The 14675-nt window shown below is 42.1% G+C and overlaps 1 protein-coding gene across 1 annotated transcript in view; it reads right to left on the reverse strand.

The window, feature by feature from the left end:
* The window catches only part of ptprq (protein tyrosine phosphatase receptor type Q), a 33540-nt gene that overhangs the window by 12798 nt on the left and 6067 nt on the right, over positions 1-14675 (reverse strand). The window contains exons 12-34 of the mRNA XM_076089754.1: positions 14332-14500; positions 13851-14111; positions 13565-13725; positions 11731-11845; positions 11099-11207; positions 9608-9722; positions 8152-8221; positions 7854-8053; positions 7452-7680; positions 7206-7334; positions 6951-7100; positions 6565-6728; positions 5938-6451; positions 5646-5807; positions 5225-5404; positions 5017-5124; positions 4346-4627; positions 3957-4238; positions 3425-3545; positions 3179-3333; positions 2896-3041; positions 1684-1855; positions 66-386 (exon numbers count right to left, since the gene is read on the reverse strand). Coding sequence (XP_075945869.1) covers positions 66-386; positions 1684-1855; positions 2896-3041; positions 3179-3333; positions 3425-3545; positions 3957-4238; positions 4346-4627; positions 5017-5124; positions 5225-5404; positions 5646-5807; positions 5938-6451; positions 6565-6728; positions 6951-7100; positions 7206-7334; positions 7452-7680; positions 7854-8053; positions 8152-8221; positions 9608-9722; positions 11099-11207; positions 11731-11845; positions 13565-13725; positions 13851-14111; positions 14332-14500 — 4315 coding nt within the window. The remainder of the gene's footprint in view (positions 1-65; positions 387-1683; positions 1856-2895; positions 3042-3178; positions 3334-3424; positions 3546-3956; positions 4239-4345; positions 4628-5016; positions 5125-5224; positions 5405-5645; positions 5808-5937; positions 6452-6564; positions 6729-6950; positions 7101-7205; positions 7335-7451; positions 7681-7853; positions 8054-8151; positions 8222-9607; positions 9723-11098; positions 11208-11730; positions 11846-13564; positions 13726-13850; positions 14112-14331; positions 14501-14675) is intronic.

Below are 14675 nucleotides of genomic sequence, written 5' to 3' on the forward strand. Positions count from 1 at the left end.
AAACGGTTTAACAATTAATACATGAACCATACTCCAGAAGTGAACGTTTATGTAGATGAACTCACTATCATCATCCGTTCTCAGATACATTGTGCTGGTATGGTTGTAGGCAGCGCCAGCACCAGTTGCAGGGGTAACAGTCAACACATAAGGAAAATACTTCTTGAGTCTGGTGAATAGGAAGACATTGTCAGTTGTGGTATGATTGATGGTCTTGTTGACAGCTGGAGCCCCTTGGTTGGATATGTCTGGGGGGATGCCGGCCTCCTGTAAGGTGAGCAGGTAGCTGGGACGGCCGTTCGGCTCCATGGGAGGGTCCCAGCTGACGATGATGGCTGTGGAGCTGAAGATCTGAGCAGTCAGGTTTCGGACTGAGTCACTTGGCACTAAAGGATTAAACAAGAATAACTGTGTCACTATTATTAACGTGCAGTGACAACACTGGTTTAAGTCATAGAGCATGTTGATGCGTTTATTGTACTACGAGGCAGTAAATTATGGCATCAATCAGCAACACACAGTGACATTTGAAGGAAAATGAACAGCGAACCAGACATCATCATAATTTTTCACAAGCAGGTTCATAATCATTGGCAGCATTGTTGTAATTAACAAAATCAACAACAGCACATCACATAGAACAATATGGCATGACATCACTTTAACAACACAGAAACACAGCAAAGTAAACCAGCACAGTGAACAGAAACAATATCCTACAAAATAAAAGACATACAGAGGGATTTAGGAGGGAAACGAGCACACTGAAAACCTTGGAAAGGAAAGGAGTTGACGAGAAAATACTCATCCTGTTCATTCTCAGCCCCTCCAGAAATAACGTGGTACACAGAGAGGAAAAAAAGGGGAGATGAAGGAGAAAACGGGAGATACAATTTGAGAGATCCATAAGATGAGTGAGTGGATGTGTGTGGGTCTGAGCCTAGCAGGGGGCTTGGCTGTGCGGGAGAGACAAGGTGCCTTGAAGATCCGGTGCTTGGCTGAGAGTGGAGCAGCTAGAGCACAGGCAGAGATACAAAGTCAGTATGAGCAGTGATCTTTCAGAGACAGTGACTACTATGTTAGCGAGAAAATAACAATGTACAAAAATGAACTGTGTGACAAAGTCTGTGGCGGCTGTCTGCACCATTTTTCCCAAAATAACATAAAAACAAAGAGATCAGTTTTTACACTGAGGGTATCAAAAAGACTAAGTACAACTAAATATTAAATACAAATTTAGGTTCTGGGGCAACAATGGACAGCACAAACGTTCTCAAAGCACATCAGGCTTTGTTTTTTCTCTTCTCTTTTCTCTCTGTTTTTTTAATCCCCCAAAACTTTCGGCATGCTTAGCGAAAGAAAACACAAACTGGCTGTCTGCAAGGCAGTGTCACAGGCGGACAAAAACAGAGCCAGTTTGCCAGACTAACTGTTATCCCCTTTCACTAACAGGCTGAAAGTCACATCTTCAATCGCAGAGTTCTTATGTAATTTTCTTTTTGGAAGTTGAAGAGTTTTGAAAAAAGGGTGCAGACTCACCCTCCGGTGAATCATTGTATGTTGAATCATTGTATGTAATAATTATCTGGCACTATGTGTGGTATTTCATGTTTATATCTATTATTTTTAAACTTATTCATATTTGTGTATATGGAATCGTGTTAGTGTGTGCGTCTAACTGACCGTCCTCCGGTAAGAACAGGTTAAGTGGCTCGCTCTGGACCCCTCCATCCCCCTGCACTGTGCTGGAGGTCATCCACAGGGTGTAGTTTGTGCCCCCAATCAGCCGGGTCAGAGTGTAGGAGAGAGCTGAATCAGGAGATGCAGGTGCAGGTAAGTCTGAAAGAAGAACCCTCTGTGGAGAAAAAAGGAGCATTAGTTTTTTTCAGAGCAAAATGTGTGCTTTATATACAGATGATCAACAAATGAGAGGAAAACCCAGCATTGAGTGTCTTGGTCAGGTGTTGGTCCACCACAAGCCATCAGGAAACATCCACATTTATTAAGTTTCACCACTCATTTATTCTGATCTTTTCTTTAGAGCAGTATTGTTTTGTGTGCCCCTCGGAGGCTGCAGAACAGGCTGTTTAGTATCAACAAAGTACTATGCATTATTAATAGTTATTCATTTAAAAAAATCCAGCAGACAAGAAGCAACATTAGCATTTATTTGGAGTCAGGTTTGTGTCCTCTCCACCAACTCCTGAGAGAAATATTGGCCTCTTTAGCTGCTATCAGCTTCACTATGTTCACCATCTAGAACTTTGCTGTTCGGTGCTGAGCAGGTAGCGTATAGCAAGTTAAACTGAAAATAACTGCCTGCTGCTGGAACAAGGTTTTTGATATCAGTGCAAGGAAACCAAACCAGTCAAGTTGCAGGTTGAAAAACCAAAACAATGAGTGAAAAGACGCTCAAAAGCTTTGCACAGTATGGCTGACGGGAAGTGCCAAGTTGAGTGATACTTCTCTGAAGGTTCGTGACCGCGAGCGACACCTTTCACATTACATATAGCTATTTTTTTGGGCTGTCCCTCAACCAAAAAAAGTATTAATCTACAGATATAGTCTTACACTCATACGATTTTGTCGACTAATCAATTAGTTGATTTCATTGATAGATCTTAAAAATGTTGTTTTTCTATAAAGAATTAAACAAAAGCACCGCTTTGAATCTTGTGCTCAGAAGTTCTTTGGTAATACGTCATTCATCATGAAGAAAAGCATTAAAAACAACTAAAATAATAAAGAAATAATCTTAGTTGACTAAGACCACAATGACCAATTAGTCTACAAGTTCTAGTTAGTTGACCCATTTTTGTGAAATGTAAATATTGATTCGTGCAGCTTTAATCTGTCACTGGTCTGTATATTCTCTGTACAGTATATGCATCTCACCTGCTCAGCCACAGTGTTGTTATTAGAGTAATGAATGGTATAGTGCACAATGATTCCATTAGGTTCGATAGGCGGGCGCCACAGCAAGGTGACGGAGGAGGCCGTCACATTTGCAAAAGTCACATTCTGCGGGGGGTCAAATGGTTCTGAGAGCCAGGAAGCACACACAGACACATGTTCAGTTAGTGGGATAAACCTCATACAAATGCATGGTCACAAATATTTTGAATGTGAGGATGACTTAAAAAAAATCTGCCAAAATTCTTTAACAATCGTCCAGCACCTGCATCGGTGGTGGTAAAGCTGATGTAAATCAGCACTCCTCCATCTCCCAGTCTGTTCCAGCTGGAGACAGAGGCATTGTAGTGACTCTCTGAGTCTACATTAATAACCACTGATGTCTGTGTCACATTCTGCCACAGCTCAGTTGTTTCATTCCTGACAAAGAGAGCAACCATTAATGTTGCAATGTGGTCCATTTTCTTTTTAAACCTACGTTTTTGAGTCAAACACAGATTAAGAAACTCACCAAACTCTGACGATGTAGTAGAGTATGTCGGAATTGGCTTCAAGTGGTGGTTGCCATGATAACTCTACCTCATAGTCTGACAACGTCCTGGCGTGGAGGAACTGAGGAGGTGTATCTGGAGCTGAGATGCAGTACAAACACTTTCAAGTAACAAAATACAAACAGGAGTATATGGGTTTTCAAAAGACAAAACTGATTTTTTTTGCATTGGGCAAAATGGAACCTCATATGGTCCCTCAGGAACCTGGCAGAGAGAAACATAATGTTGCCCTGAAATAAAAAAAAACTGGTTGGTTGTAATGACTTGTTTGTGCTTCTCAGTCCTGCTGGAAAGCACATGGCATCAAATACCTGTGAAGTAACATCATTAACATGAGCTGAGACAGAGAGATGTAACTGAGGAGGAAAAGACGAGAGGAAAGTCAGATTTAATCAGACGCCCTTCGAACTCAGTCATGATGTAATCGTGCAGTGTCCTGGAACTGAAAAACAAACCCTCCCCTTTCCGCTCTCTCCCACCCGTCCCTCTCACCATCCTCCAGTGTGGTGATGTTGAGCGGCTCGCTGCTGTAGTTTCCTGGCCCGACACGCGTGTGTGCTTGCACCATGATGCGGTAGTGTGCATACTTCCTCAGATGCGTGATGTGGATGTAGTTGGTTGGGGAGGTGAGGTTCAGGTAGTGACTGGAATTCCACAGCTCCAGACTGTAGTGGGTAATGACCCCGTTAGGCATCAAAGGAGGCTGCCAGGTCACGTTCACTTCGCTGGGACTGACCGACTCATACATAACGCCATACGGAGGACTGCCAGGAACTGAAGAGAGAACATACTATTTTTAAAATCTGAACAGTTGATGGTGTTACTAAAGGCTCTCATATGTGTGTATTTGTGTGCATGGGTGGGTGCAGCCATCAACACACCGTCCTCTCCGGACAGCAGGTATAAAGTGTCGGACGTTTGGTTGCCATGTCCGTAACTCGTGAACGCCTTCACAGACACGTTGTAGTAGGAGAATGGCTTCAGGTTCATCAGAGTGACTGAGTTAGAGGACGTGTTCATTAACGCAGAGTCGGACTCATTCTCATACTGGACCTCGTAATGTTGGATCACCCCGTTGGCTTGTTCTGGTGCAGACCAGGCCAGTGTGGAGGCAGAGGGGCTGGTGTTAACCACAGTGAGGTTCACAGGGGGGGAGTCAGGCTCTGAGGAAGCGATAGAAAAGTCATTGACCAAATAATATAGCTGACCTAGCATCACATTGAATATTGGCTATTCAATAACTACATATGAAATATTTGAGTTTATTTATCAAATTTCATATCTAATCACTGATATTCATTTACTGACTTTGAATTGTTAATAGTGTGAGGTGCATGCAATCCAACAAGGTTTAACAGCTGCACAAATTGTCACTTTTTCTTAAGTTTGACTGAACAGCTTTAATTCAATTCTTTTTAAATCAATGAGAGATTTATTGGCATTTCATTTGGTCAATTCATTATCTAATTTTCATTACTTCCACTCATATTCAAACATATATTTTGAACACTTGAATACTTGTTTCTGTATACAGTGTGTGTTAAGTACATACCGTCCTCTAAGGTGAGAACAAAGATGTCATCTTCCTCCGACAGAGAGCTCTCTCCCACAGCTGTAGATGCAGCTACACGTAGCTTATAACCAGTATACTTGTCCAAATCTATATATTAGAACAGATATTTACAATCAGATCTGTGTCATGATGATGATAATGATTATAATGACTGCATAGAGCTCTGCAGAAAAGTTGGTTACTCTACCTGTTATTAATATGCTGGTACCGTTAGTAAACCAGTTAAGGGCCTGATAACTGTGCAGTTTGAGGCCATAGACAGTGTAATGTGTGATCCTCCCATTGGGGTTAAGTGGTGGGACCCAGTTCACCAGTATGGAGGTGGAGCTGATGTTTTGATAGGACACTTGGAGCACTGAGCTAGGGACTAAACACATACAGACATTGTTAGGGACAAAGAATGTTTCTGGTTTTGCAGGCCGTAGAATTTCTCTATTTCTTCAGTCTCTAAATTCAGCACTTGATGTAGAAACAGCAAATTAGATGAACTTCATGTACTTGCATGATTCATGCACATTTTGGGTATGTAACAACATGGTTGATTGCACTTATAGCAAGTAACTTTGGATAAAAGCAGTCAGCTAAATAAATGTAATGTGACTACTCACCCTGCTCCCTTGTCTTCTCAGTGGTATCTGTTGCAGGACCCTCTCCCACTGTTGTGGAAGCAGTGACCCTGAACGTGTACTCGGTGAAGGGATTCAGATCTGACACCAGGTATGATAGCTCCTCAGACAAAATGTCCATCACCTCCTCTCTCACCATTACACCTGCGATACAAAAACAGATGGAAAAACAAGACCACATGCACACACAGGACTTATAAACACTGGAACCCGTCTTGTATCAAGGGCTGCAGGCAGTTAAGAGAAGCAGTGGTTCGGGCTAGTGCTCTCCCACCTGTCGCACCAGAAGCTGCTGCACTGCGTGTTGAAAAGTGTCCCGTAATTGATGCATCATGTGTGGACAAGCGGAGCTGGCCTGGGGTCAGGGACAAGGCGGAAGAATCTGAGGTCATATCCCCAGCATGCGATTGCTTTGTCAGCCAGGGTGGAAGTGTAGCAGGCGGCACAGAGGTAAGAGGGAATGCAGAGGTCCCAGACACTGCAGAGTCAGTAAATTTAATATTTGTGCTGTTAGAGAGTGAAGCAGAAACATAACTGGTACTGGGCTTCTCAGTGGCCATTGGGTCAGCAGCTGGTTGAGCATCAGTGTTAGTGATGTAAACAGCGCTTCTTTGTCCAGAGTGTGTGACACCGGAAGCAGTCGCAGAGGGCAGTGTGCGATCAGAAATGGTGGCGGTGAAAGTCGGGGGTGATGTGATCAGATTGAGCTCCGCAGATCTCTTACGCCGCCCTGGATTGTTATTGACATCAGGGGGACGGGTCTCATCTTCATTTAAACCAGTCGTATTCTGAAGGAAGAAAAACTACATTTTATAGCCTGACTGGAGTTTCATTTTTCATTTTTAACAGTAGTAGCTGTGATGGGATACATTGGCTTGGATAGCTGTAACATCTGGCCTACCATTTCTGCAGAGAGGGTGATGTCCTGCAGCAAATTGTCACCAACAAGAACCTGCACTTTGTAGTGGGTGATTGGACCGTTGGGCTGGGCAGGGATTCTCCAACCCACACGGATTGAAACTGAATCTTCAGCTTCTGCCATCAAGTCCTGCACGGCACCGGGTGCTACTCACACAAACACACATAGAGCCAGAGAGAATCAGACACAGACAGAAGCACACAAAACACACCCCTAAGCATGCAAGTATGTATAGGACTTTACTGTGTTATCCTTGACATTTCTGTAGTAGTGTGTGATTCAATGTCCACTTTCCCCTTCCAAAAATGTGTTTAGAAAAACATCCTTACATGCAACATATGTTTAAATAAAAAAAGGAGTGGTCTCACCTTCGGCATGTGTAATTACATCATCATCCTGCGCTGCTGGACCCACTTCTCCAGCAGCTTTGGCTCGGACGGCCAACGTGTACCTTGTGTAGGGGGTCAAACCAGTCAGAGCAAACCGCGTGTCTCCTGTGCTGTTCTCATACAAATATCCTGCAATGAATAGGAAATAGAAAATGTTATGGATTTTTATCAATTTAGAGTTTGAGTCTGTATATGCATGAATGCACGTGTGTTCAAGAGTTCATATTTAATAACCTGCAGGTCCATAAAGGTAGAGCACGTAGGTGAATCTTCCTGTGATAATGTTGGGAGAGCCCCAGGACACGGAGATCGATCTAGACGTCATATTCAATATGAAGAAGTTTTGTGGCGGGTCTTCTGGGGCTGCCATACACAAACACATAAATAAAGATTTTCATACATGCAATACATACTGTATATACCTAATAAGATTTAAAAAATCAAACAAAAGGTACAGCCTCGTTTGCCTCTTTTTCACACCTGATTCTGGCATGCGGACCATAGTGGAGGCTATCTGTCCTTCTCCATCAGAGGTGAAGGCAGACACTTCGAATAGATAGGCAGTGTAAGGTCGTAGTTGATCAACTCCTACTGATATGGGCACACTCCAGGAGGCTGCAGGGGGTATGGCGGAGAGGGTGATGGGTGAAGACGATGCTGTAATCTCCAAGGGACTGAGAGTCGCTCGGGACAGGATATCTGCTGCATCCTACACATACAAAGTCATGCACAGAGGGAAAGGTATATGAGAAAAAAAAATAGCTAGCGGTATGTTGTACATACGGTCAGCCTTGTGCCTTGGTAGCATCTATAATCCTGACAGAAACAAAACATTTCACAATAACAATGAAAAGGACAGAAGGTGACAGCATAATGCAGTACATTGCAGTGAGGCAGTGCTCCGGTCATGATGTCCTCTGCATTGACCTCCAGCGTGCGGACCGTCTGCCCAGTACGAGCGTGTTTAGCCTTCACAGCAAACTTCGTGATGAGGCCGTTGATGCGGTGCGGCAGGAACCAGGTGACCATGACGAAGGTGTGGTTCGAAGCAAACGCTGTCAAGTTGGTCACCAGGCCAGGGGCTGCAGGAGATGCACACATAGACAAACAATACTCTGTATACACAAATTACTGTTTTAGATTTTGAGATCATTATGCAAGTGTGTGCATGAACACCCACGGGACTCAGCGGTCTTTATGTATACAGATTTGCTAAAGGCTCCTATTCCAGCTGGAGATGTGGCTGCTACCTAAAGGGGGGGAGGGGGGGGGGGGGGGGGGGGGGGAGCAAGAGAGAGAGAGTTGGTATTACTTAATGATGATTAATTCATGTTCGTGTCAATAGGGCAGTCATCAGATCCAGATTAGGTGCTTATCTCAGGCAATGACCACAACTGGAACAACACTATGTTAGAGGTGATTCAGTGATCCTAGTAAAACACGAACATGATATAACATTATACAACAGGTATGTGAACAGTATGTAAACAGACCTTTAGCCTCCGAATTGCCAGCTACATCTTTGATCTTCTCAAAGATTTAAACTGTATAAATCAAAATGAATGAAAAATAAATTAATAATGACGTAAAAAATTGAATGCCAATTTAAGTCTGATTATCAGGCAAAAGTGGGAATACATCTAAATGGACTGTAATGAATGCTACATCCAAAACGTTATCTTGAAACATCCATCGTCAGCTTTTATTTACTATATATTTATACTGAACAACACTGCAGATTTAACAAAAATATAAATGTCAATGTTAAGTTTTTGTAATTGGCTTTAAAATGTTTCTTAATGCAAATACTTCTAGAAAATCAACCTACAGAGGATCATGCTTCGAGAGCAAGCACAACACCGGCATTTGTACAGTCTAATGCAAAATAACCTCGTCAAAAACTTCAGTCTAAAATTACCATAGAGTCGAACCAATGACTCTGTGAATTCGACATTTTGTGTTTACCACTGTAATGAATAAGAATGGACATTGTCTATATTGCCTGATAATAACCCTAAAATAAAAAGTCAATACTTGACAAAATCATATACTTTACAGTATCTACAATTTATACCGCTCAGGTAATATTACCTTGAATATAACATTCTTAGGTCTGTCTTTGCACGGCTCAGTGGGTCAACACACTCAAAGTAGTAATATGATACAAGCACACACACTCATAAAGGCGTGCACACAAATACAGAATGTGCAGGTATCATGATGTGTGACAGTCTCTCAGAGTCCATTTGTATTAAGGTCATTGTGGGTTAATGAATTCTGAAAACTAATAAGCACGATCGCATTCAAGCTCAGTGACAACAGACAGTGGAAAGAGCCATGGCTGATCCATAGATCTGTTTACCTGATTAATAATGAAATCAGGACGGATCAATTACCAGTATTCAGCCAGATCAAGAGAATAGTCCGGTCCAGTGGGATCTGTCCACATGAGAGTACAGGAGGACAGTTTCCAGGAATATGTTTGTTCTGAGATACACCTTAGATTGTTGGATATCGGAGTCTATATTAGGTTATCATGTCTCAGTCCGGTTATGTGATGTGAGTTCACCAAAGTGAATTCCTATTAGCTACAACTTAATGGCCATAAAGAATAAATCTTGAATTGCATATCCTACCTCAATGTGGTACGTAGAACCTGAGGTGAAGTCAGTGAGCAGGGTCTCAGGTGCGTCCAGGTACTTGGTGACCTGTGTGAAGGTGGGATCGGGGTAGGGACACACCTCCTTGTATCTACAGGCAGAAATCCACTCTCAAGATCATCATCTTTCAACTCACATTATACATTTATGTACAGCATGGGGCTGGATGAAGGACTCTCAACAATTGTATTTAAGCATAGATTTAAGGTACTTCATTTTAGTATTTCCCTTTTATGCTATCTCTACTTCATTATATTTTAGAAGGGAACTTTTAACACATTCACATTTTTTATTATCTCCTTAATAAACCTAATGCATAAGTAAAAGAAATATGTCTTTTCTGGTCATTTTAGACTAGAATCAAGTCGAGAATTGAGGATTATTTTCTTATAAAAAAGATTTAAAAAATCTGCCAGTGCTGCAAGAATGTGTATTCAATGCAAATCAAATTGTTTTGACCATTCTTTTCTAAAACTACTACAAAGAACTTTCTTTACGTGTCGAATTTGGCGTCCCTGTGGACAAAAGTGATAGTGTATCTCCGAGCACCAGCCTCCCTTTAGAAAACTGAAAATGTACTGCAGCAGGGTCTGACAGTCAGTTCTGGTTCTCCTGTGCCTCCCTTCCCTCCAGCAATGCAAAGCTCTGCTCCTAACTGGAGGTGCCGCTGCCGGGCCGGGGAGCTCTCCTTCGCTCTCCCCTGATCGCTGCCAGAGGCCTCGCTGGAGTCTGAGCTGAAGGACTTTCTGGTGATCCTGCATGACTTTGTCTGATTTTGAGCAGAATCCGACCCGGTTCATCAATTACAAGCATTAAGAATACGCATATAAAAATAGAAAATCTTCTCGCTAATGGTCTAGTTTACTTATGTAGGTCATATAGAAGCATCAGTACTAAATTGAGACTGTTTCATAATCAGTTAAAAGTTTCTCACAGTAACTTTAAGTATACTTTTGCTGATAATATTACTAATAACATGATTTTGAATACTTTAACTTGTAATGGAGTATTTTTTAGGACTTGAATACTTCTTCCACCCCTGAAAACACATCAATAGGCTCATTCCCATGCATGTAATAAAATCAAGTCTCAGTTGTGCAATACACATGGAGCCCTAAAATGTATATAGAAACCAAGAGCAAATTGTTTTTAAATTGTTACACTCGATTTATATTTCTTTACATACTATTTCTAAATTATATATTTTTATGATATTCAGTATTTTTTATTTGATATATATTGATTCCTTTTTTCCTTTATTAAATTTGATTTGAATATTTGTTTATTTCACATTTGATATTTTCATGATCTCATGATGAGTCAGCACCTGATTTGCGAACTGCAATTTTCTTGACAGAGACAAAGACAACAAAGCTCTCCTGGATTGTTGAGACTCACAACCTTTGTGGACTCCCACCAATAGACCAAAATAATTCACAGTTTTTCAACACGGCAACGATGAATTACCTGATGACGTATCCGTCAATATTGTTGGCATCAGGTGGCATTGTCCAGGAGAGAAGAATACCATTGGAGCCCACGGCCTCTCCTTCTAGGCCTAAAGGTGGGCCCGCAACTGGAGGAGAATAAATGAAGTGTGTGAAGGAGAGAAGAGAACAGAAGAGTATCTTTCACACAGATATTTTGGTACAGAACTTCTGTATATCAGAACTCAACCATACACAGTACCACAGTCATTTGAAGAATAGTGTTGTTGTCTGTGGGGACTGATCCTACGAGTGTGTGTGTGTGCGCGGGTGTGTGTGTGTGAGTGTGTGTGTGTGTGTGGGTTTGAGTGCGATTGAGGCCGAACTCTGATGAATAAGCCCTCACACAGTAGTGGCATTTCAATGACATTCACTGGAGACCCATTCATCCTGCGGTTCAAAAGCCCAGGCTTAAGTTACCGAAGAGGAATTAAACACACACACACCTACTGTACTAATTCCTTTCCCTCGATGTGTGTGTGTGTGTGGGTGTGTGTGTTTGCTATAAGGGACTGAATTAAACAGCAGAGGGCAGACGAGAACCTGATGGCACTTTAACACTCAAAAACAAAACCCATCCAAACAACACTAAACAGCGTGTGCACGACCCACCACTCTCATTAGTATTGATCATGCGGCTGACTCCGGGGCTGATGTTGGAGGAGGAGGAGACTGCTGTGACCGTTACACTGTATCGTGTCCCTGGAGTGACATTCACCACATCAGCCTGCAAAAACAAAAACAAAACACAGAATCTATTTTTTTTAATTGATTTCGAACAGGATGTGACTTAACACTGTCAATGCAAGTGTGTATTGCTCTATAAAAATACAAGAGAACGAGAATAATGGTTCATCATTATTTCCTAAAGTCCAAGGTGATATTTCGTTGTTTTTTGCCATTGCTTGGTCTGTCAATTGCAATTTGTTACTGCTGGTTTTGGTAACAGTCCAATTCCAGATATTCTGTTTGCTATCACGTAAGACAAGAAAAAGCAGCAAATCTTCATAATTGTGAACCTGGAATTGGATAATTTTAGGTAATTCTTGTTTCAGTGCTTTGAAAAAAGTTATGTCAATCAACTAATAGACTAATTATTTCAAGTATTTATTTTTCTTCAAAACAGAAATATGTATGGGTTTTCTTGTTTTAAATCTAATTATCTTTTTTTCAAATTTGCTACTTTACAATTTTTCCAAGTGCTCCCTGACAACTACACAAGTATTCCATGTACACAAGCACTACTGTAGAACATATTAGTTAAATAAAGCACTCCTCTGACAAATCTCCCCAAATAGAACCAGGATTAAAACTAAATTACAAAAGAATCTGCAACTTAATTTGACAGCTTGTGGCTGCACTTGTTTGTATCTTAATATATTTTTTGCAACAGAAGAACTGTGTTGCCGTCTTTTTGCTTTTAAACATTTGGACCTGTGACATTAGTATGTTTGGATAGCAATAATTCACACTCATACCTTATGTTACCTCCCAGAAATATGACGAACAGTGTTATATTTATGTTCCGTATATAGTATATAAACATCTATGTGCACATCAATGCCAGAGTGTTGCATTCTTACCTGTGAGTGTACCTGTCCCAAGCAGAGTGTTAGCAGCAGGATACGTGAGAAGAAGGCCATGCTGGTTAGCAGAGTTAGCTTTAGCTTAGACACAGCAGGTTACAGGCGTCGCCAGTGGAGCTGCATCCAGTGTTAGTGCACAATGGCTAGCGGTGGTCTACAGGTACTCCACTGGGGTAAAGAGGAATAACTCCAGGGTCTAGGAGCTGGTTAGCGGCATGAGTAAAAGGTCACAGGGTTAGTTGTCCAGGAATTGGATATTAACGGCTCTTGGTCTTGAGGTATTCCAAAATTTTTGTGGCTAACTAAGGAGGAGAGTGAATCCTCTCATTAGCACGAGGCTAACATTCTCCCTCTGGTCTCTATCTATCTATGTCTCTCTCTCTCTAGGGAGAGCTGCTTCAGCAAATGAATGATTCAGGGTTGAGCTCATGAGGCCAACTTAATAAATAATGAGATATATTACTCAACCCTGTGCTCTGTGTGTGTGGTGTGTAAGGTTACATTTTGGGGGTATCTGACACCTGGCAGCTGGGAAGAGATGGTATGGGGCGGGATTTGGTTGAATGGGAGGAGAGCTAGAGAAGCATGTTTGTGTGTGTGTGTGTGTGTGTGTGTGTGTGTGTGTAGATTGTACACTCAGTATCATAACTCAGCTGCATGTCTGAATCTACAATGCCTGACTTCTTCCCATTTTACTGCTCTTCATGAAACTGCATTGAGTGTATTCAGGTGAACTGTACTGTCCCATTGTCCAACTCGCTACAATGAGTTTATTAGGTGAAACTGTAAGTTCAGAAATGTCATTGTTGTTATATCTAAGCAGTGTGTGTGTGTGTGATTCGTTGAGTATGTGTGTGTACCTGAATGTATTCGTCAGACGCAGGGTACACTGTGACCTTTCCCTGGTTTGGTAGCAGGTTGACTTGATAATGATCCACACACCCAATCGCCTGCTTCCAACTTAACGAGAATGCACGTGCAGAGACATTCACGACACGCACACCTCGCACACGTGCTGGCCCTCATAAAAAGACAAGAAAGGGAGGAATAGAGTGAGAGAGGTGGAGAAAGTAAAAAAACACAATGAAAGGGTGATCAGGTTAGTTGATATTAATGTAGTGTTGTGGCCCTTGTAATATCGTCTACCTGTGGTTACAGTCAGAAAGGCAGCGCTGCCCGCTGTCACTCCTCTGACTCTCTCAGCACTCACGGTGTAACTGCAGCCGTCCACCAGCCCTGTGACAACGGCAACCTGTTCCTCCTTGGGTACGGTGTGCGTGGTTGTGCCTGAGGTGTTGGCCACAGTGACTCTGTGAAAGTCAAACTCTCCAAACGCACTGTCCCAGCTCACAGAGACAGAAGAAGAGTTCATGTGGCCTAAATGAAGAGCGCATAATCCTGCTGGGCCTGGAACACAGTTTTTGCAACTTTACACCTTTGTTTTTCATCTCTTTAGCTATTCCATTATTTTATGTGTTTCGAGGGCATTATGCATTGAGGAATCACAAACAGCTTTTTCTATCTTGGCAGGACAAAACTTTCTGAAATACTGCACAGAATTTAGACCGGTCTGTTTCTGTATGTGTGTGTGTGTGTGTGTGTGCTTGTATGCCTGAGTATCTCTTACGTGTGCTGAACTCTCTGTGGACTGCCTGACTGGTGTCTGAGCCAAGCACACTCTGAATGCTGACACTGTAGTCTGACCCCGGGATCAAATCCCTGATCTCATAACGTGCGTCCTGGACAAGAACCTCAATCCATGATTTCCTGTCCACAGACCGCAGGCCAAAAACAAGCTGAGAAGAAAAAAAAAAAAAGTCCCAAGTTTCAATTACTGGCTGCAAAAACATGCCACATTTCTGCTTTATCAATCCTTTATGTGTACTAATGTCTTTTATTTATGTTTGTTAATGTGGGTGGGTATTGTGCGTGCATGTAATGTGCTTGGTCATTCTCCCTGGTCGTGGCTCT

This window comes from Anarhichas minor, unplaced genomic scaffold (genome assembly GCF_050575085.1).
Source record: "Anarhichas minor isolate MPS153535 unplaced genomic scaffold, ASM5057508v1 ptg000011l, whole genome shotgun sequence".
Lineage (NCBI taxonomy): Eukaryota > Metazoa > Chordata > Actinopteri > Perciformes > Anarhichadidae > Anarhichas > Anarhichas minor.